General features: G+C 32.2%; 1 protein-coding gene across 1 annotated transcript; it reads left to right on the top strand.

The window, feature by feature from the left end:
• The first annotated feature begins 2,190 nt into the window (after positions 1-2,190).
• On the top strand, positions 2,191-22,262 carry wdr47b (WD repeat domain 47b). The gene is made up of 14 exons (XM_073843791.1): positions 2,191-2,316; positions 4,999-5,168; positions 6,354-6,437; positions 6,525-6,609; positions 8,282-9,069; positions 12,261-12,366; positions 13,291-13,460; positions 14,807-15,034; positions 15,126-15,293; positions 17,111-17,280; positions 18,211-18,381; positions 18,492-18,623; positions 19,638-19,856; positions 21,413-22,262. Exons 2-14 carry the CDS (start codon positions 5,011-5,013, stop codon positions 21,553-21,555), a joined length of 2,622 nt encoding a protein of 873 aa, XP_073699892.1. The 5' UTR covers positions 2,191-2,316; positions 4,999-5,010; the 3' UTR covers positions 21,556-22,262.
• The last annotated feature ends 115 nt before the right edge of the window (positions 22,263-22,377 follow it).

The following is a 22,377-nucleotide window of genomic DNA, read 5'->3' on the forward strand; positions in this document are numbered from 1 at the left end:
CTGGCGTCTTTCTGTTTTTCCTTATAATCTTCCTTTCAGAAAAGCAAAGCACGTGTGAAACGTTTCGTGTTTTGCTGAGTTCAGAAGCTCCAGTTTGGTGCATTCTGAACTACGAATTTTGTAAATTTCATACAATGTATTTTTGGCTATTGTTACAAATATACCTGTGCTACTTAAGATTTTGTGGTCCAGACTCACATTTAACAATGTTACTGATTTTACTGTATTTTTAATCAATAAACTCATTCTTGGTGAGCATGTGGAACTTCAAAGCTTTTATAAAACCTTACTGTCCCCATACCCTGTTAACAGCAGTGTATGTTCTGTTGTGAAGATCATTAGGTAGATGGTCATTAAGCAGCTATAGGTATAGCCTATGAAATGCAGAGGTAGGACAATTTTCAAAGAAACATTACACCACTAGCAGAAAGTGGGACACAGTCCTGCAGAGAACAATTCTAGTTGCAGGTGCATTTATTGCATAAAAAAAACAAAGGCCTTTGCCAAGCAGGGTCTCGCTCACAGACAGGAACTGATGGACACTTGGGTTTATGAACTTCTTTTGTGACCTAGATTTAACAAAAATTGAACAGCAGAAGACTCACAAAGATAAAATCAATTGATGAACTGTACTTTGAAAGTCAATACTTTGTGAGATAATAGGGTAAATAGGGTACAAAAAATGACTTAAACCTCTTCACCAATGGTCACTGAAACAGGTGCTTTGTCTTCAGATATATCTGATCTCATGCGGTTGACCACCCTCATGAGGTCAAATATTTCATGAACTGTTTCGTTTTGTATTCATTTTCTTGCCTTGTTACATAGATTTGAATGTCATTTAGTAGAGGCTGTCTAGTCTGAGACCAAATGTGTGTTTGTAGTTTTTCCTAAATATATATTTCCTATAAAAGTAAAGAAACTGTACAATAATCTAGATAACAGTTTTACATGGTTGAGCTGAGTCAAGATCTCTGATGGATATTTAGTTATATTAACTGAACTTTGCTGTAGTTTACAGATTCACAGGAAAAAAGTCAGAATTGTAAGTTTATATCTCACAATTATGAGAAGAATGTCAGAATTGTGTGTTTATTTAATGTAATTCTGAGGGGAAAAGTCCGAATTGTGAGTTTGTGTAATGTAATTCTGAGGAAAAAAAGTATATCTCACAATTCTGACTTTATAACTCGCAATTGTGAGTTTCTAAACTCAGAATTGTGAGTTTGTGTAAAGCAATTATGAGAAAAAGGTCAGAATTGCGAGTTTATATCTTAAAATTATGAGAAAAATGTCAGAATTGTGAGTTTGTGTAACGCAATTATGAGAAAAATGTCAGAATTGCGAGTTTATATCTCACAATTCTGAGGAAAAAAGTCAGAATTGTAATTTTATATATTGCAATTCTGACATAATTTCTCAGAATTGCAAGTATATATCTAATTCTTATAATTGTGAATTTGTAAAGCAATTATGAGAAAAAAAGTCATAACAAAACATATTTTTAGTGTGTTTGCTCATCTGCAGTACACCTCTAAGACATTTCCTGTCAGATGTTAGAAAGTGTCTGTAAGATGTTTCTGATTTAGAATGTATGTAAAACCGACTTTTTAAAGACATTGATCAGATGCTTTCCAGATGTAGCGGTCTTTAACAGACATCTTGACGTAGGCTATATATCTCTGAATTCATCTCAAACAAGCTCTTGTTTCAGCTCAACCGTAAGTTTCATGTCAGCAATGTACTCAGTATAATTCAAAAACATGCTTATGGATCAGTCTTGTGATTTCATAGCGCCATCAAGCGGTCATACAGCACAACAGCAGGCTTTTTTGCCTTCTAGCAAAATAAAAGGATATACTACACTACAATTAAATAATGTTTCTTAAGTGTCATAATGTTGAATAGTTTCAAATAAGAAATAAGAAAGCGTTGTCCATTTTTGTCCTATGTCCATTTTAGACCGAGCAAAATCATTTGAATAATTTGAACCCACATAATGTCATAATTTAGATTTCCAAACTCATAATTTATAAGAGAACCTTAAAGAACAGAGCAAGGTCCAGCGATGCAGCGGTGCAGCGGTGCGCTCAGTGGGTGTGACCGAGGCAGCGCGTCTCTCCGCCGGTAACCGGCGCTGCTGCTGCCGCTGCTGCTGATGGAGAGAGTGAGACAGGCGGAAGGTGGGTGGGGACATCTGAGCCATTGTCGGGATAAACGCACCTCACGCTCGGGCGACTCAACGCTGAGCTCGCGTTAATCCGCCCTGGAGAGGACTGAATAAACAACTCGGGTTTGGCCGAAGCTCGATTTCAGGTAAGGTTTTGGAAATGCTGCAGGGATTTTTTACCTTTGTCTTGCTAGCACACACAGAGTTAAAGCTCAACTGCGTTGTATTGGGGGGCCAGACAGGACATGAGGACATGCATGCTGTTTATACCTGTGATTGTCAGCGAAAATGACAGATTTGAGGATGCATGCAATGAACTGGGTCAGTAAATGGTCAGCTCAGCAGCCTAATTCCCAATGCTGCTCTCTCCATTGCACTGGTGCAAACACATTGAAATGCAAGCTTGTCTTTGCTGACAGGACTGCATGGCACAAGTTGTCGCAGTACTTGCATGCAACTGTTTGGCATGCACAATAAATCAAGACTTTAAGATGCTTTGAATCACATTAATTATGCTTCATTTGAAAAGGGATTGAGATATGTGACATTAATTGATGCATTGTGTTTATGTTGTTTTTTTTATCCTATAGGTGTGCTATTTTTAGTATATAGAGTTAATGATAATTACTACCAAATATTTTTACTAAAAGCTCTTTTTAAAGAAGTCTATTTATTGCATTTATTTATTTATTGTTTGTTTCACCTAATATACTAAGTTAATCTATCCCTAAGGCCTAAACTTCACATTAATTGTTTATAATAATTTATAAATATATGTATTTATTAAATGTATTTATATTTGTTTAGTGTAATGTTCTGAGGTAATGATATTTTCTATCCATCACCTATTAACTAATTTATTTATTTAAATGTATAAATTACATTTGTAAATGTATTATACTAAATTAATATTTTTAAATATTTAGTTGTTTGTTTGTTTTTGTTTTATGTATTTATTTTTTGATCTTTTGCATTTTTTATCACTTTATTTATTTATTTGTAATGCTTGAATAAATGTATTTATTAAATGTATTTAATGTATTTAGTTTAAAATACTAAGAATATGTTAAATATTAACATGATTTAATATAAATATCTCAAATATGTCATATTTAAATAAATAAATGTTAATACAACAAGTTGTATTTACATTATTAATATTTAATATATATATATATTGAAAAATATTATGTTAGTACAATACATTTTTGTGTGTTATTGTAATAATATTTATATATATATATATATATATATATATATATATATATATATATATATATATATAATACAATAACACAATAACACACAAAAATGTATTGTACTAACATACTATTTTTCTTATACCCAACAGAATATTCCATTATTTGTTTGTTTTTGTTTTTATGTATTTATTTTTTGACGTTTGGTATTTTTATCACTTTATCTATTTATTTGTAATGTTTGAATAAATCTATGTATTAAATGTGTCTTATGTAATTGATTTAGTTTAAAATACTGTTAAATACTGATTAAATGTATATATTTATATTTATCAAATATATCATATTTAAGTAAGTAAATATTAATAAAACAAAATGTATTTAAAATGATTATTAAAATTTGATATTTATAAATAAATAATGGTAACACTTTACAATAAGGTTCCTTAGTTAACATTAGTTAACCACATTAGTTAACATGAACTAATAATGAACTGCACTTATACAGCATTTATTAATCTTTGTTAATGTTAATTTCAACGTTTACTAATACATAATTAAAATCTTGTTAACATTAGTTAATGCAGCGTGAACTAACATGAACAAACAATGAACAACTGTATTTTCGTTAACTAACGTTAATGAAGATTAGTAAATACGGTAACAAATGTATTGCTCATGGTTAGTTCATGTTAGTTAGTACATTAACTAATGTTTAACTAATGAACCTTATTGTAAAGTGTTACCTAAATGATTCAATATTAGTAAAATTACACTCACAAATGTATTGTACTAAAATAGTAGTTTTCTTATACCCAACAGAATATTTAATTATTTATTAGTTTTTTTTTGTTTTGTTTTTTTGATGTTTTATTTTTTATCACTTTATCTATTTATTTGTAATGTTTGAATAAATGTATGTATTAAATGTATTTTATGTAATTTGTCTTGTTTAAAATACTGAGAAAATGCCAAATATAAACATGATTTTATATATATATATATATATATATATATATATATATATATATATAATCTCAAATATATCATATTTAAATAATTATTTATACAAGAAAAAGTATTTAATATAAATATTCAATTATTTAAACATTTATAGATTTTATAGATTTATATATAAATAATTAAATATTAATAAAATTACGCACACATCATATCATATCTATAAATATTAATAAATGAAATATATAAATTTAATATTATTTTTTAAATAATTGAAATATATATTTATATATAGATAATTAAATATTAATGACTATATATATATATTCATATATTTAAATGTTCATGAAATATTCATAATAAATATATTTAATTTTAATTGTATTTATTTAATTTTAATTTTTTTTAAACTGGATTCTTAGTTTCTGAAACCTTGCTCCCACGAATAATATTTATTTATTGGTTTTTAGATTTTCATTTCGATGTTTGTGAAGGCTTTGTCTGGACCCTCAACAAAGAGCATTTATCATCCTTATGGGAATATTTGGTTCCCACAGTGTAGGCGAAACCACACACACACACACACACACACACACGCGTGCGCGCGCACACACAAACACACTCTGGCTGTCCTCGCTTACAGATAACCTCGTCCCTCTGTCCCTTCAGGAATCTGACACCATGACTGCAGAAGAGATTATAAACATTAAAGAAGCAGAGATAATCAAGCTGATCCTGGACTTTCTGAACTCCAGAAAGCTCCACATCAGTATGCTGGCCCTGGAAAAGGAGAGCGGCATCATTAATGGGCTTTATTCGGATGATATGCTCTTCCTGAGGTCAGTAATAAGCTGTTTTTAAAACTTAAACAACTAATGAATTTCTGGTGATTCTAAAACAACTGTTTAAAACATTGGATTCACTAAGGCATTTTTAGGTTTTTAAACAGAGCAAAACAGCATTTCAATTGATCCAAAATGCAGAAAAAAAAATTATGAATTCAGTTTTTTAGAAACCATTTACTATAGTCTTTTTTGAAAAAGCTGTGCCATCCTTAAAGGAACACTCCACTTTTTTTGGAAATAGGCTCATTCTCCAACTCCCCCCGAGTTAATAAGTTGAGTTTTACCGTTTTGAAATCCATTCAGCCGTCTCCTGTTCTGGCGATATCACTTTTAGCATAGCTTAGCATAGATCATTGAATCCTATTAGACCAGTAGCATCACGTTCAAAAATGACTGAGTTTCCATGTTTGTTGTATTTAAAACTTGACTCTTCTGTAGTTATATCGTGTACTAAGACCGGTGGAAATGCAAAGCTGCGAGTTTCTAGGCTGATAAGATTAGGAACTACACTTCCATTCCGGCGTAATAGTCAAGGAAGTTTGCTGCCGTAATATGGCCGAAGCAGGCGGAGTATTATCAGAAATGAGTTCCCAGCTAGTTTAGCATTTGCACATGTGCTGCGTGGTATCACTGCTCCTGCTTCGGTCTTATTACGGCAGCAAACTTCCTTGACTATTACGCCGGAATGGGAGTGTAGTTCCTAATCTTATCAGCCTAGAAAATTGAAGCTTTGCATTTCCACCGGTCTTAGTACACGATATAACTACAGAAGCTATGTATCTACAACTACAGAAGCAAATATCGAAACTCATTGGCCATTTTTGAACGTGATGCTATTGGTCTAATAGGATTCAATGATCTATGCTAAGCTATGCTAAAAGTGATATCGCCAGAACAGGAGAACGGCTGAATGGATTTCAAAACAGTAAAAATCAACTTATTAACTCGGGGGGGAGTTGGAGAATGAGCCTATTTCCAAAAAAAGTGGAGTGTTCCTTTAAATGGTTGTGCTGCTTAATGAACTGTTGAAATGGCAAAACAGTGTGTTTTTCAAGTCATGAAGTATTGAGTACACTTGCATTTCCTGCAGTAACATCGTTTTTCACTTATGAAGGAATGTTGGTTAATATTTTTGGCAGGTAAACTCATTTTTGGCTCTTTTCTGTTTTTTTTTCTTAGGCAACTTGTATTGGATGGGCAATGGGAGGAAGTTTTGCAGTTCATTCAGCCTTTGGAGGGCCTGGATAAATTTGACAGAAAGAAGTAAGCACAGTCAGTTTTGAATCTTTTGCCAGCATTCAGGCTTGTGTTGCTTGTTTCACAGTCGTTTGGGCTTTTTTTCCTCTTCAGGTTTCGGTATATCATCCTAAAACAGAAGTTTCTGGAAGCTCTGTGTGTAAACAACGCCATATCTGCTGCAGATGACCATGAGAATGTGAGTGTTTGTATGTGTGTGTGTGTATAAAATGGGATCATGTTAATGAGGATATGAGGATAAAATGGGATATGATAATAATAGGAATAATGTGAATGAATGAATTTTATATTTAAAAATAAATAAATAAAAATGAATTCAAGCAAAATGAGAAAGCTTAATTGTATATTATTATTATTATTATTATTATTATTATTATTTACAATTAAACATTCCATTTAGCATAAAATCAGACATGATTGATTTATATTTATTTATCTATTTGTTTACATTTAACTAACTTTTATCATTTTTAATTATGTTAATAATGGTAATAATGTGAATAGGATTTTATACTAATAAATAAATGAATTATTGCAAAATGGAAAATTTAATTGTTTATTATTATTATTATTATTATTATTGTTATTTACAATTAAACTTATTCCATTTTGTATAAAATGACAAGATAGATTGATATTTATTTATTTACCTATTTATTTACAGTTAATATTTTTGTCATTTTTTATTATGATAAAAATAGTAAAAATGAGAATGAATGACAATTTTATACTAATAAATAATTAAATTCATGTAAAATGGAACATTTAATTGTTGATTATAATTTACTATAAACTTATTCCATTTTGCATAAAATATGACAAGATTTATATTTATTTATTTACAATTAATTAATTTAGTTATCAGTTTTGATGATGATAATAATAGTAATAATGTGAAGGAATGATAATTTTATATTAATAAATAAATACATTAATGCGTGTAAAATGGAAAGTTTAATTGTATATTATTATTATTATTTACAATCAAACTTCCATTTTGCATAAAATCAGACATGATTGATTGATATTTATTTAGTTACCTACTCATTTAGTTACTTGTTTTTTTAATAATTTTTGATTATGATAATAACAGTTAAAATTAGAATGAATGATAATTTTATACTAATAAATAAATAAATAGATATATAAATAGATGCAAAATGGAAAGTTGAATTGTTTAGAATTATTATTGTTATTATTTACAATTAAATGTATTCCATTTTGCACAAAACCAGACAAGATTGATTGATACATATTATTGTTTTTATTTATTTGTTTACCTGTTTATTTACAATTAATTCATTTTGATCATTTTTGATCATGATAATAAAAGTAATAATGTGAATAATTGACAATTATGTACTAATAAATAAATAAATTCATGCAAAATAGAAAGTTTAGTTATAATATTATTATTTTATTATTATTGATAATATATTATTAATAATATATATATATTTTTTCAATTAGGCACATTCAATTTAGCATAAAGTCAGATTTATTTATAAAAAATGATCAGTTTTGATGATGATTATTATTATTATTATTAATAATAATAATAATAATGTGAATTAATTGTTTTTATACTTATAAATAAATAGATAAAAGGCTAGACTTTTATGCAAAATTATCAAAAATAGCCTTTAATACTGATACATACGTAAATAAATAAATAATGTTTATAACCTTTAATACATAAATAAATAAATATATAAATGATACTTGTTGTTTATGCAAAATGGAAATGGTGTAATTGTAACTTGTGAATATTTTTGTTATTTGTACCATGAAAATAGCCTTTAATACTGAGATATTATACCTCTTATAACCTCTTTCTTTTCCACCTGCAGCTGGAGCTGACCATGCAAGACGCGGTGAAGTCCCTTCATTCCCTGGAAGAGTTCTGCCCAACCAAAGACGACTACAGCAAACTCTGCCTTCTCCTCACGCTCCCGCGCCTCACAAACCACGCCGAATTCAAAGACTGGAACCCCAGCACGGCCCGCGTGCACTGCTTCGAGGAAGCCTGCTCCATGGTGGCCGAATTCATCCCCGCCGACCGCAAACTAAGCGAAGCTGGATTCAAAGCCAGCAGTGACCGTCTGTTCCAGCTCCTCATCAAGGGAATACTCTACGAATGTTGCGTCGAGTACTGCCAGAGCAAAGCCACCGGAGAAGAAATCAGCGAGGAGGAGGTTCTCCTAGCTGTCGACGTCCTGTGTGGAAATGGTTGTGAGGAACTAGACTTGAGTTTGCTGTCTTGGCTGCAAAACCTTTCTCCGTCGGTCTTCGCTTGCGCGTTCGAACAGAAAACCCTCAGCATCCACGTAGACCGGCTTGTCAAACCGGCCCGGACGGGTCACGCGGATCTTCTCACACCTCTGCTCACCAAACTCTCACCCTGCCCATCATCACCTCTACGCCGGCCGCAATCGGCGGATACTTACATGTCTCGCTCTCTCAATCCTGCCCTGGATGGACTGTCCCATGGTTTGGTGGGAAGAGAAAAGAAAAGCTCAGAAGGTGATGGAAAATCAACGGCCATGTCGCAGTCGTTCGCCAACTTCGGGTATCCTTCAGGAGGAAATGGAAGCAAAAACCCACTGGAGAGCAGCGGCTTCAGTGAATCGCCTGACAGGTGGGATGGCACATTCGTAAATGACAATTTTGTTGTCATTTAAAGGGATAGTTCATGCAAAAATGATAATTCTGTTATTAATTACTCACCCTCATGTCGTTTGAAACCTGTGAGACCTTTGTTCATCTTCAGAACTCAAATTAAGATATTTTTGATGAAATCCGAGAGCTTTCTGACTCTGCATAGACAGCAATGCAAATTCAATGCCTAGAAAGGTAGTGAGGACATCGTTGAAATAGTCCGTGTGACATCTGTGGTTAAACCGTAATGTTATGAAGCTACGAGAATTCCTTTTGTGCACAAAGAAAACAGAAATAATGACTTCATTCAACTATTTCTTCTCTTTGATGAACGTTCACAAGAGTACAAGTGTACTTCCTACCTTTCTGGGTCTTGAATGTTGCGTTTCTGTCTATGCGGGGTCACAAAGCTCTCGGATTTCATCAAAAATATCTTAATTTGTGTTCTTAAAATGAATGAAGGTCTACGGGTTTTGGAATGACATAGGATGAGTAATTAATGACAGAATTTAAATTTTTTTGGGTGAACTATCCCTTTAAGCATTTGTAATGTCGATTCAAACCAGTATGACTTTATTTTTTGAGGAACACAAAACAAGAAATTTTCTTTTTTTTTTTTTTTTTTTTGTCAGTACAGTGAAAGTCAATAGGGTCCAGTGTTGTTTTGGACCCAATTTACTTTCATTGTATTGATAAAAACAGCTATATCAACATAGTTATATAACAGAATATCTTCCTTAAGTCATAAACATCAGTCATGAACAAAACCAAACATTTCACCATAAAGTATGAAATACTGTAGTAAAATCTAGTTTCTCAGAACTGGTTTCTGTAGAAGGTGTTACTGTGAGCGGTGAAATTCACCATATGGTGTTCAAGCTTAACACTTTTAATCCAGTTAGATCCACCGAAATAAACCCTGGCAGCTTTACTAGTTAAGTCTAAAACAAACTTCAATGACTATATATTTCTGAGAATTTTTGTTGAATACTGGATAAGAAGTGGCAACAGAAACCATAATATTAATGTTCAACTATTTTTCAAATGGTAGAGATTACACTACACTACTGGTTAGATGTTTGAAATTTTTTTTTAAAATGAAATGAATGAATACTTTTATTCAGCAAGGATGCTTTAAATTGGTCAAATGTGACAGGAAAGACATATTAGAAAAGATTTCTACAGATGTTATTTGTAACGTTCTATTCGCCAAAGAATCCTGAAATAAATATAATGGCTTTTATGTTCAACATTCATAATAATAAGAAACGTTTCTTGAGCAGAAAAATCAGCATATTACAGTGATTTCTGAAGAATCATAAGACACTAAAGACTGGAGTAATGATGCTGAAAATTCAGCTTTGCATCAAAGGAATAAATTACATTTTAAAATATATTCAAATAGAAAACCGTTACTTTAAATTGTAATATTATTACACAATATTAGTCTTTTTACAGTATTTTAGATCAAATAAATACATCCTCAGTAAGCAGAAGAGACTTACAAAAAATATTAAAAAATCTTACCCCAAAAGTATTTTAAAAGTAGACATTTTAAGCTTTCTATACACATATTTTTTCATGTCTGTGAGGCAAGTATTCACTGAGATTCAGGTTTTACAAAAGCAAATTGTTTTGTTGTTATTATGACTATACACAAATAAAAGAAGACCTGTTGCAGATTCAAACAATACATTGTTGTTATCTGGATGATCAAAAACGAAAGTATCTTTAGTTCTTTTCGCGGCCATCCAGAAAAATTGAGACAGACCATACTCCCTCTTCGACCCCAGAGGGTTAAATGGCAGTGTGTATTGTATATTTAATTGTTTGTGCTTATTTCTATGTACATTTCTCATCATCTAATGCCCACTTAATGTTCATCTTTTAAAAATCCTAATCTTTAACAAATCTCATAGTGTATATATATATATATTTTTTATACTTGTAGCATTTATACTAGCCATTTATCAGTTATTGGACATTTATCGTTTGAGCCTGAATTTTACTGCATCCACAGATGTTAATGAGATAGTTCACCCAAAAATGAAAGTTCTGTCATTAATTACTCACCCTCATGTTGTTCCAAACCCATAAGACCTTCATTCATCTTCAGAGAACAAATGAAGATATTTTTGATAAAAATCCGAGAGCTTTCTGACCCTGCATAGACAGCAACACAACTGACACGTTCAAGGCCCAGAAAGGTAGTAAGGACATTGATAAAATAGTTCACGTGACATCAGTGGTTCAACTGTTAATTTATGAAGCTACGAGAATATGTCGTGGTACTCTCGTGAACTTGTGAAACTCGAGAAATTGTTGAATAAAGTCGTAATTTTTGTTTTCTTTGTGCACAAAAAGTATTCTTGTAGCTTTACAATGGTTGAACCACTGATGTCACATGGACTATTTTAATGATGTCCTTACTACCTTTCTGGGCCTTGAATGTGTCAGTTGTTTTGTTGTCTATGCACGGTCAGAAAACTCTCGGATTTCATCAAAAATATCTTAATTTGTGTTACGAAGATGAACGAAGGTCTTACAGGTTTGGAACGACATGAGGGTGAGTAATTAAAGGAGTAGTTCACTTTCAGAACAAAAAATTACAGATAATGTAATCACCCTCTTGTCATCCAAGATGTTCATGTCTTTTTCTCTTCAGTCGTAAGGAAATTATGTTTTTTGAGTACAATATTTCAGGATTTCTCTCCATATAATGGACTTCTATGGTGCCCCAAGTTTGAGCTTCCAAAATGCAGCTTCAAAGGGCTCTAAACGATCACAATTTATGTACATTTAACCTCAAATGCTCGTCTTGTCTAGCTCGGCAAGACGAGCATTTGAGATTAAAAAGTATATAAGTTATAAATGTTTTTAGAAAATAACCCATTGTTTGCTAGATAAGACTCTTCTTCCTCGGCTGGGATCATTTAGAGCCCTTTGAAGCTGCATTTAAACTGCATTTTGGAAGTTCAAAGTTGGGGGCACCATAGAAGTCCAAAATATGGAGAGAAATCCTGAAATGTTTTCCTCAGAAAACAACATTTCTTTAGGACTGAAGAAAGAAAGACAAGAACATCTTGGATGACAAGGGGGTGAGTACATTATCTGTACGTTTTTGTTCTGAAAACTACTCCTTTTATGACTGACATTGTACTGTTCCTCCAGAGCACCAGTGCAGGACGAGAGAATAAACGGCTCAACAAACTCACTTCGTCCTCCACTGACTCCTGGCAGAGATGGTGGAGCCACGGGTTCAGCTGAAAAATCTGAGGTAACACTTCAGTTCCCTTTTAAACAAGCAACATTTAAATTACGTGCCCAGGATTTTAAAGAATTAGTTCACTTCCAGAATAAAAATGTCCTAATAGGTTTTTGAGGAAAACATTCCAGGGTTTTTCTCCATATTGTGGACTTCAATGGGGATCAACAGGTTGAAGGTCCACATTGTAGTTTCAATGCAGCTTTAAAAGTCTCTACACGACCCCAGCCAAGGAATAAGGGTCTTATCTAGTAAAGTTTTACTAGATTTATATTTTAAATTTTACTGTCATTTTCAAAAAAAAAAAAAAAAAAATTTGCTCTGCGATGCACGTCTACGACTCCACTCCTTATGTAATCACGTTAGAAAGGTCACGCGTGGTTAGTTCTTTGACTGTGTACTTCGGTTCAAAAAGGTAGGGTAGGGCGAAAAACTCCATCTCATTTTCTCCTCCAACTTCAAAATCGTCCGAAATCGTTTTTTTGCCCTTTTTGTAAAGAGCGTTTGGTTTTCTTCGCACGTTCGCTTTGTAAATACTGGGTCAGTACTTCCGCCTACGCCTCAAGCATTACCTTTTCAATGTGATTACGTAATGCGTGAGGTCGTGCTAGTGCAAAACGAGCATTTGTGGTTAAAAAGTATATACATTTTTATTTTATTTTTTTTAGAAAATGACCAATCATTTAGCTAGATAAGACCCTTATTTCTTGGCTGGGATCGTGTAGAGCCCTTTAAAGCTGCATTGAAACGGCAATTTGGACCTTCAACCCATTGATCCCAATTGAAATCCACTATATGGAGAAAAATCCTGGAATGTTTTCCTCAAAAACCTGAATTTCTTTTTGACTGAAGAACGAAAGACATGAATATCTTGGATGACTTGAGGGTGAGTAAATGCTGATGGATTTGTCATTTTGGTTGTTTTTATGTGTGCAGGAGCAGCTTCAGGAGTTCCAGCGGCAGCGGTTGCGGGTGCAGCAGCATCTTGAGCAGAAGCAGCAGCAGAGGCAGCTCTACCACCAGATGCTGCTGGAGGGTGGAGTTCATCCCCCAGATCAGCCCACAGACACAGCACAGCACAATCTCACACAGAAGTTCCTGAACAGGTCAGATCCAGATGACCCGTGTATCTCTAAAGTGCCCCACAGTGTTGTTGATTGATTATGTGGTTTCCAGTGTCAAGATGATGAGATTGAAAGTGCTTTAAATGCCTCTTGGACTGGAACATGCTTACCGCTAACTCTCATTTGTTTCACTTGATTTTTATTGATGTGCCATTACTTTCAAGCAGGGAAATAGTATTTGATGTATTCTTTTCTATTAGACTGTATTATATTATATTAAGTATTACACTTTATTATTCAGTATGATTTATAGGGATAGATATTAACCTGTAAATGTTTAGCAATTTTGAGACTATCAGCAATGTTTGTTTTTTCAGCAGTTTTGTGAACTACAGTACTTATTGGATTGGCTCTTATTAAATCATCAATTTTTATATAAATTCTATACATAACATTTTATTATATATAGTTACATTTTATATATATATATATATATATATATATATATATATATATATGTATGTGTGTGTGTGTGTGTGTGTGTGTGTGTGTGTGTATATATATATATATATATATATATATATATATATATACACATAACATTTTAATATGAAAATGTTGCCATTTTGAAATGATCAGTAATTAACCAGTTTTTTTTAAATGTCTGTTATTTTTCAGCTTATTTGCTGTATGTAGATACAATACAATAAATAAATAAATATATATATATTTATAATAAATATACATATATATTTTATTCATCTAAATATTAATTAATTTATACGTGTGCATGTATGTATAGAAATTAGTTATTTATTTGTATTTTATAATTTATTTTATATAAATTGCTATTATAAAAATAGAAATGGATTATATAGTTATATAAAATTATGGATATTTTTCCATAAGTTCTATTTATTTTTCACACTATATATTATATTATATTATATTATATTATATTATATTATATTATATTTCCATTATTTATTTAATTATTAATTAATTAATTAATTATAATGTAATAGTTAATCTATATTTTTCACACATTATTATATTTAATTGTGTTATATAATTATATATTTTATATAGAATTCTTTATATTTATTTTTACTTATTTATTATACACTATAGGATTTTTTTTTTTTATGTTTTTTTAAGTATAATTATTAGGAATGTAATTATTATCATAATAGGGCCCAAATTGCTCCGTTTGTTAATTCTGTTTATTATTTTTATTTGCTTTGAATTAGTTTAATTGCGAATTTTAGAGTAAATATAATGTAAGTTAATTTTGAAAACTGCATTTCTGTCATTAAATTCTATAAAAATTAAAATGATATCAGCTGTTGATTATCCTGATCTCTAGACTTTCTTGATCATTTCTGTAGGTCTATTCAGAAACTAGAGGAACTGAATGTGGGAATGGAAGACCTAGGAGAAGACGTCCAGGCTTTGGCCCAGCAGTGTAACGGTACGCCAGCGAGCGGAACCTGTCAACAGACTCCAGACACCGGCCCAGGCCGAAACAAGACTGCGCTGATCAGCAGCACCCCTCAGAAGGGAGGAGGTCGAGGTGTCCCGTCTCTGGACGAGTCCCCAGTGCTGGTCAACCAGAGGTTTCTCAAAACCTTCAACCCTACGAAGATGAAATACTTAATACTTAAAACTGGTTGTTGAGCTGCCTCTAATGCTGATATATCACAACAGTGTGTTTCAGGACGAGAAACCCAAATCCCCATTTGTTGCAGTACAGACGCTGGAGGACACGCAGGCTGTGCGTGCGGTCGCCTTCCACCCATCCGGGATGCTCTACGCAATCGGCTCCAACTCCAAAACACTGCGTGTCTGCACTTACCCACAATCCCTCAAAACCAGGTGTGTTCTGGTGTATTAAGACATATGAATTAATATAACATGAATGACTAGCCTGGGTTTCCCCGTGCTGCCTTGCGCGCAGCGCGATTTTATTCACGCTGCTAGGAAACCATGGACCAAATTTTCACCTCAGATAGTACGAAATGGAACAGCAGTGTAATAGTAATAGCTGCAAAAGCGTAGTCCAGGGAATGTACAACATTACAGTGAAACTAAATATTATATCAAATAGCATTGCCTCTTTTCCGTTTCATTTAACGTTAAACATATTGATAGCGACAAAAATGTGGTTCATGCAACGCGTTACAAAACAATAATTACAATAAAAGGAAGTGATATCAAACACCACTGCCTCTTTGTTTTCTTCAAAATATAAACCACAACTCTCTTTTTGTACTCATTTTAAAAATAATAAAACATTAATATGTGATTTAGGCTATATGTGCACTGTGTATAATACATCTTTATGTATAATAAAATGAAACATGACAAGCACAACTCTGCCTTTTTCGTTAAATGTCAGTTTTAATGAACAATATTAGCCATTATAAAAGTATAAGTATAAAGTATAAGAGACTTATGTAATCGGAAATAAAGACAAAAGCAGACAATTCGGTCAAATGCATGCTAAAAAGTCAGCGTTGAATTACGATTGATAAATAATTTATGAAGCATAACTTTGTCCTCAGTCAAAAGTAAACTCTTCGTCTTCTTCCTTGTCGAATTACTGTCGCTCTACGTACGTCGTCCAGTATAATTGAAACGATTGGCTGTGAGCAATGCACAGGCGCATTTGATAGACATTTGTAGCGCCCAATAAACGGCTCTGGGCATTTGTAAACCATGCCTCAAATACGAGAAAATTAACATATGGTTCCCAGACCACGAATCATGACGTTGTCATGACGTGGTTTGGCGTTAGCCAGGCTAGTTTCTTACTATAATATGTAGTAAAAAAAAAAACATGAAAGATCTACATTATTTTAAAAAATCCACATAGTTTTATACATATTTTGGACTATGGGGGGCGCTAGAATTTCAATGATGTCAAATGGTTGCACTCTGGCGCTACATGTTGCTATTTTTACCGCAACACAACTCAGAAAACAAAATGCTAATATGATGACCACAGTTACTGAAAGAGCTTACAGATGGCGAAGGATATAAGCGTAAACTTAAACCAAATGCTGCATGATTGATTTTTCCCCATAAGGAGTCTAAATGCCTCAGGATATCGAATGAAATCCACGCTGCTTTTAGTAGCTGTGGTCGACTTAAAGCCTCAAAAGCATCAGGGCAGAAGTAGAGAGAACAAAGACGCAGGTCTTTAGGAAGTTTTATTTGTCCAAAGGCACCTTCTTATTCTTTTCTACTCCTCTTGTTGCTAGAAAAGCAGTGAAGACAACCAAAAGACATTACAACCAAAAGCCAAACAATGTGGCATCGTATCAGTATTTTATTTTCTAAATTGTGTTGCAGAAAAAATAGCAAAAGGTAGCGTCAGTAGCTCACCAAGTGCAACCATTTTTTAAATACTGTAAATATTTCATTGGTTTTCTACTACGTATTTCAGTAAGAGACATCATTTACGTTATATTAAGCCATCCAAGTCTTGTTGCAAACCTGTATGAGTTTCTTTCTTCTGTGGAACATGAAAGAAGATATTTTGACGAAAGTTAGAAACCAAATGGTTTCAAGTCTTATTGACTTATATAATATGGAGAAAACACACAATGGAAGTCAATGGGACCCAAAACTGTCCAAAACTTGAACATTGTTCTGAATGTCTTCCAACGTCCTCTGTTCTTTCTGTCTAGCGCTCAAGGTCCAGTAAAGCAGCCTGAGATCTGTTTCAAGCGTATTAAGCACCATAAAGGCTCTATTTACTGTGTGGCCTGGAGTCCCTGCGGGCAGCTTCTCGCCACGGGCTCCAATGACAAATACGTCAAAGTTCTTCCTTTCAATGCGGACACCTGCAACGCCACAGGTAACGTGCCTTTCAAATAATATCAGATCAAATGTGAACCTTGAACACAAAACCAGTTATAAAGGTCAGTTTTTTTAAAGGGGTCATCGGATGCCCATTTTCCACAAGTTCATATGATTCTTCAGGGTCTTACTGAAAAATTCTTTAATATGATTTGGTTAAAAATTCTTAATGGCAGTGTAAAAAAAACACCCTTTTACCTTGTCAAAATCAGCTCTGCAAAAAATCAACTCATTTTATTGCATTAGCCCTTTAAATGCAAATGACCTCTGCTCGCCCCACCCCTCTCTGATGTGGGATTATGAGCCGTAATGTTTACTTTAGCTGTGTTTAACAAGCACATTATTAAGAAAGGCCATTTGCAAAGATGCATAAAAAACCCTTATACTCACTTCTGCTGTGGGTGAAGCTGCATCAGGAACGATTCGCACGAACATAGACGCATATGTAGATCGGGATCGGCGCTTTCCTTTTTAAAAAAAACGAAAGTAACGTTATCCTCTGCGTCTTCAGCAGCTCAGATGTTGGGGGTAAATAACTACTGTTATGTTATTACATCCAACAACAGAACACCTCAATCGCTCAATCTGAGACATTCTTGTCTTCCCCTGCACCTGAGTCAACACAATGGCGAAAACGTTTTTATCGATGCATATTACTTATCAAAAAATTAGTTTCGATATATTTACTTTTGGAAATTTACAAAATATCTTCGTTGAACATGGTCTTTACTTAACATCCTAATGATTTTGGCGTTAATGAAAAATCTATACTTTTGACCCATACAATGTATTTTTGGCTATTGCCACAAATATACCCGTGCTACTTATGACTGGTTTTGTGGTCCAGGGTCACAAATGTATCTTGTGTAGTGTAAAACCACAACAATCAGTAATAGATGATAAATGGGCGTGTGTGTTTGGACTGCAGGTCCAGATCTTGAGTTCAGCATGCATGACGGCACCATCAGAGACTTGGCGTTTATGGAGGGTCCTGAGAGCGGAGGGGCCATCCTGATCAGCGCTGGGGCTGGAGACTGTAACATCTACACCACTGACTGCCAGAGAGGACAGGGGCTGCACGCACTCAGCGGACATACGGGTACACACACACACACACACACACACACACACACACACACATAAACCGTCCTGTATGAATGTATAAACAGGATGTGATGTTGTGTTGTATGATCTGATGTGCTGTCGCAGGACACATCCTGTCTCTGTACACGTGGGGAGGGTGGATGATCGCCTCTGGTTCTCAGGATAAGACGGTGAGGTTTTGGGACCTGCGTGTGCCCAGCTGTGTGAAGGTGGTTGGGACGGCCCTGCATGGAACAGGTGTGTGTTTCTTCTCAGCTTCTTTACAATCCTTTATTTTTGGACAATTTTCAATTTTTTTCATGACCTTCTCTGCTGTTTGTGATTTATGGGATAAAGATTTCTAGATGATAATAATAATAATAATAGTATTGATTATTAGCATTCATATTATTTAATATAATATTAAAGTTATAATAATGTAATAATCATAAATAATAATAATATGCATTATTAAATTATTATTGATTTGTATTATTGCTATTAAATACAATTTAAATTCAGTGACCACAACCAATAAAAAACCTGTTCAACAAAGTAAAATAATAAAAATAATAATAATAATAATAATAATAATAATTAGAATCGTATTAAACTTACAGAATACAGAATATTACAATTAATAAAAATAAAAATACAATAAGATAATAATAGTATCTATTATTATTATTATTAATAATATAATAATAATAATAATAATAATAATAAATATTTTTATAAAATAACAACAACAACAATAATAATCATAATATATGATTAGTCCAATTATTAGTGCTATTATTTTTTTATTAACTTATTAATTAACTTATTAATTTTTTATTAACTTATAAATATTTATTTTTTATTATAAATACTAAATTAATTCTTTATTTGTATTATTAATTATTAGTATTAGTGCTATTAAATCAAATTTAAATTCAGTGACCAATTCAGTAAACCACTGCAAAACATGTTCAACACAATAAAAAAATAACAGTATTATTAAATACAATATTAAACAATTCAGTGAAAACAACCAATGCAAAACATGTTCAACACAATAAAATAATAATAATAATGATAACAATAATAATATTAGTAGTAGTAAACACAATATTAAACAATTCAGTGACAACAATCAACAACAACAAAAAAATTAGCACAATATTACAACAGCACTAAAAATAATAATCAAGGGTCAACCATTTTTTTAAATTGTTATTGAATGTCTTTTGCACAGAGGTTTGAATCTATATATACTGTGTCATGTGACAGGAAGTGCTGTGGCCTCGGTGGCAGTGGATCCCAGTGGGCGGCTCATGGCCACCGGATTGGAGGACTGTCGCTGCATGCTTTATGACATCAGAGGAGGTCGAACCGTCCAGGCGTATCAGCCGCACACCAGCGACGTGCGTTCTGTGCGCTTTTCTCCTGGTGCTCACTATCTGCTCACCGGCTCCTACGACAACAAAGTCATGATCACTGATCTTCAAGGTAGACAGAAATAATGTCATGTTAAAAAAATCACCTGCCAAAATAAGTCTTTCATGAGCTAAATCGTTGTAAAACAAAATTTTCCATCTAAATTACATTAAATGTCACATTACAAAAGTAATATGGCTTGTGAATGGCATTTCATTTTTTTAAAATAATTTAGTATTAGTTTCATAATGTTAGTTCCTTTCACTGACTTACCTTTAAATTTTAGTATTATGTTAAAAAAAAAAAAATAATAATAATAATAATAATAATAATTGATTATAATAATGTTAAATTAATTGGTTTTGATTATTATTATTATTATTATTACTAATAGAAATAAAATATAATTAAAAAAACCTCTGTTATTTTGTCACATTGTAGATTATGGCTTGTGAATGTCATTTCATATTTCATATTTATTTTAATTAATTGGTTTAATATTATTATTATTAAAAACTAAATACCAATTTTCTTTTGCAACATTGCAGATTATGGCTTGTGAATGTCATTTCATATCTCTTTTATTTCGAATAATTGGTTTATTATTATTATTATTATTTTTTTACTGTATTAAAATTAATTATAATATTAACAAACAGCTCAATAAATGAATGTCAGTTCGTTTCAAAGAATTAGCATTATTTTCATATTTTGTTTATTATTATTTACTGTATTAATTTTTTTTTAAATATCAAAAGACACCTCAATAAATGAATAATGTCAGTTATTTTTACAGAATTAGCTGAGCAATATTTTCATATTTTGTGTTTTTTATTATTATTATTATTATTATTATTATTATTATTATTATTATTATTACAAATAAAATTAAATACCTTCTTTTGCCACAATGCACATTATGGCTTGTGAATGTCATTTTATATTTATTTTAATTAATTTTGTTTATTATTATTATTGTTGTTGTTGTTGTTGTTGTGGCAGATTATGTCTTGTGAATGTCATTTCATATCTGTTTTATCTAAATTAATTGGTTTATTATTATTATTATTTACTGTAAATACAATAAAAATGAGAAAAAATTAAATATTGAAAACCAACCAAAATATTTAAATATTGCTATTATTATTATTATTATTATTAATAATAATAATGATAATAATAATACATTATACCAATAAATGAAATCACTGTTATTTTGCCATATTGCAGATTATGTCTTGTGTCATTGGAAAATTATTATTATTATCATCGTTGTTTTATTTATTTATGTAATTAATTTATTACAATTAATTACATTTTAAAAGTATTATTGCTTAGCAATATTTTAAATAATATTTTCTTATTTATTAATAATTTACTATTTATTATATTTATTAATGAATAATAATAATATTTATTATTATTATTTTCAGCATTTTATATTATTCAATATTTTATATGTTTTATATTATAATAAAAAAATGAAAAGTACAGTTGTAATAATAATACTACATATTATTAATATTTATTATTATTATTATTATTATAAACCCCACTGCACTTTCTCTCTCACCTTATGGAAGTAAAATGCTATTTTATCCAAGTTAAATTCTCCTGTTTTTCTCTAGGGGACCTCACCAAAACCCTACCGGTCTCTGTGGTGGCTGAACACGGTGATAAAGTGATCCAGTGCCGATGGCACACCAGAGACCTGTCCTTCTTGTCCTCCTCAGCCGACAAGACGGTCACACTATGGGCAAACCAGTCTTAACCCAAACAGAAGCCATACGGAAGAGCACAGAAAAACACAGATCCTCCTGCACTCAGACTGAAGAGGACAGTTCAGAGTGAAAGAGTGTGTCAGTGTGTGTTTGTTTGTATTTCTTTGTAACCAATCAGTACACTCACATGAGAAAACAAAACAACCGACTGTTGATTCTCAGTAGTCATGTCTACATCTGGAATTGCATGTCAAACAGCTTTATTGTAAAATGTATTGCAATTCAGAACAACTAATGAACGTTTCTTCACTCACAAAGACAAAAAAATGCCATTGCTTTTACATTTAGCTATTTCAAGTGAAAAAAGGGTCCTGAAAATGTGAGCTGAATTGTGCCTTGAGGTGATGTTCTCTGTAGTTACACTTATTCGATTGAATGTCTTGTAAATATGGGCTTTTGTATAGGCTTCAATGCTAACTCAAGGCATTAGATCATTGTAAAGCACACTGCACTATGGACTTCACTCATCCAGCAACTGTTTATGCCGCATGGATAGTCATGTCTTTATTTATTTACAGTTTCATGCATTTTTTAGGAATGCTTTTATTTTGGATTGTCATTTTCCTAATATGCATAATATGCATCACTTTTGCACATTAATTCAGCACCTTTTTGTACTGATGCAGAGGACAGTTAGAGGACTCTCTCAATCACCCAATGTACAAAGTATGTATTAGTAATTTATTTGAAAATGGAAATAAACAGTTTTGAAATTATTTTTCATTCATGTTTTTAAATACAACAGTGTCCGCTTGGGGGCGATGGGTGCCACATGAAGTTATGGTGTTAAACCAACGAAGAAACTTCATCAC

Source organism: Garra rufa, chromosome 7 (genome assembly GCF_049309525.1).
Source record: "Garra rufa chromosome 7, GarRuf1.0, whole genome shotgun sequence".
Taxonomy (NCBI): Eukaryota; Metazoa; Chordata; class Actinopteri; order Cypriniformes; family Cyprinidae; genus Garra; species Garra rufa.

Bases quoted from the DNA above. Each gene is read 5' to 3' on its own strand.
- wdr47b (XM_073843791.1), top strand. From the start codon at position 5,011: ATGACTGCAGAAGAGATTATAAACATTAAAGAAGCAGAGATAATCAAG. The intron at 12,367-13,290 runs GTAACACTTCAG...TTATGTGTGCAG, and splicing joins GTTCAGCTGAAAAATCTGAG to GAGCAGCTTCAGGAGTTCCA. The intron at 13,461-14,806 runs GTCAGATCCAGA...TCATTTCTGTAG, and splicing joins ACACAGAAGTTCCTGAACAG to GTCTATTCAGAAACTAGAGG.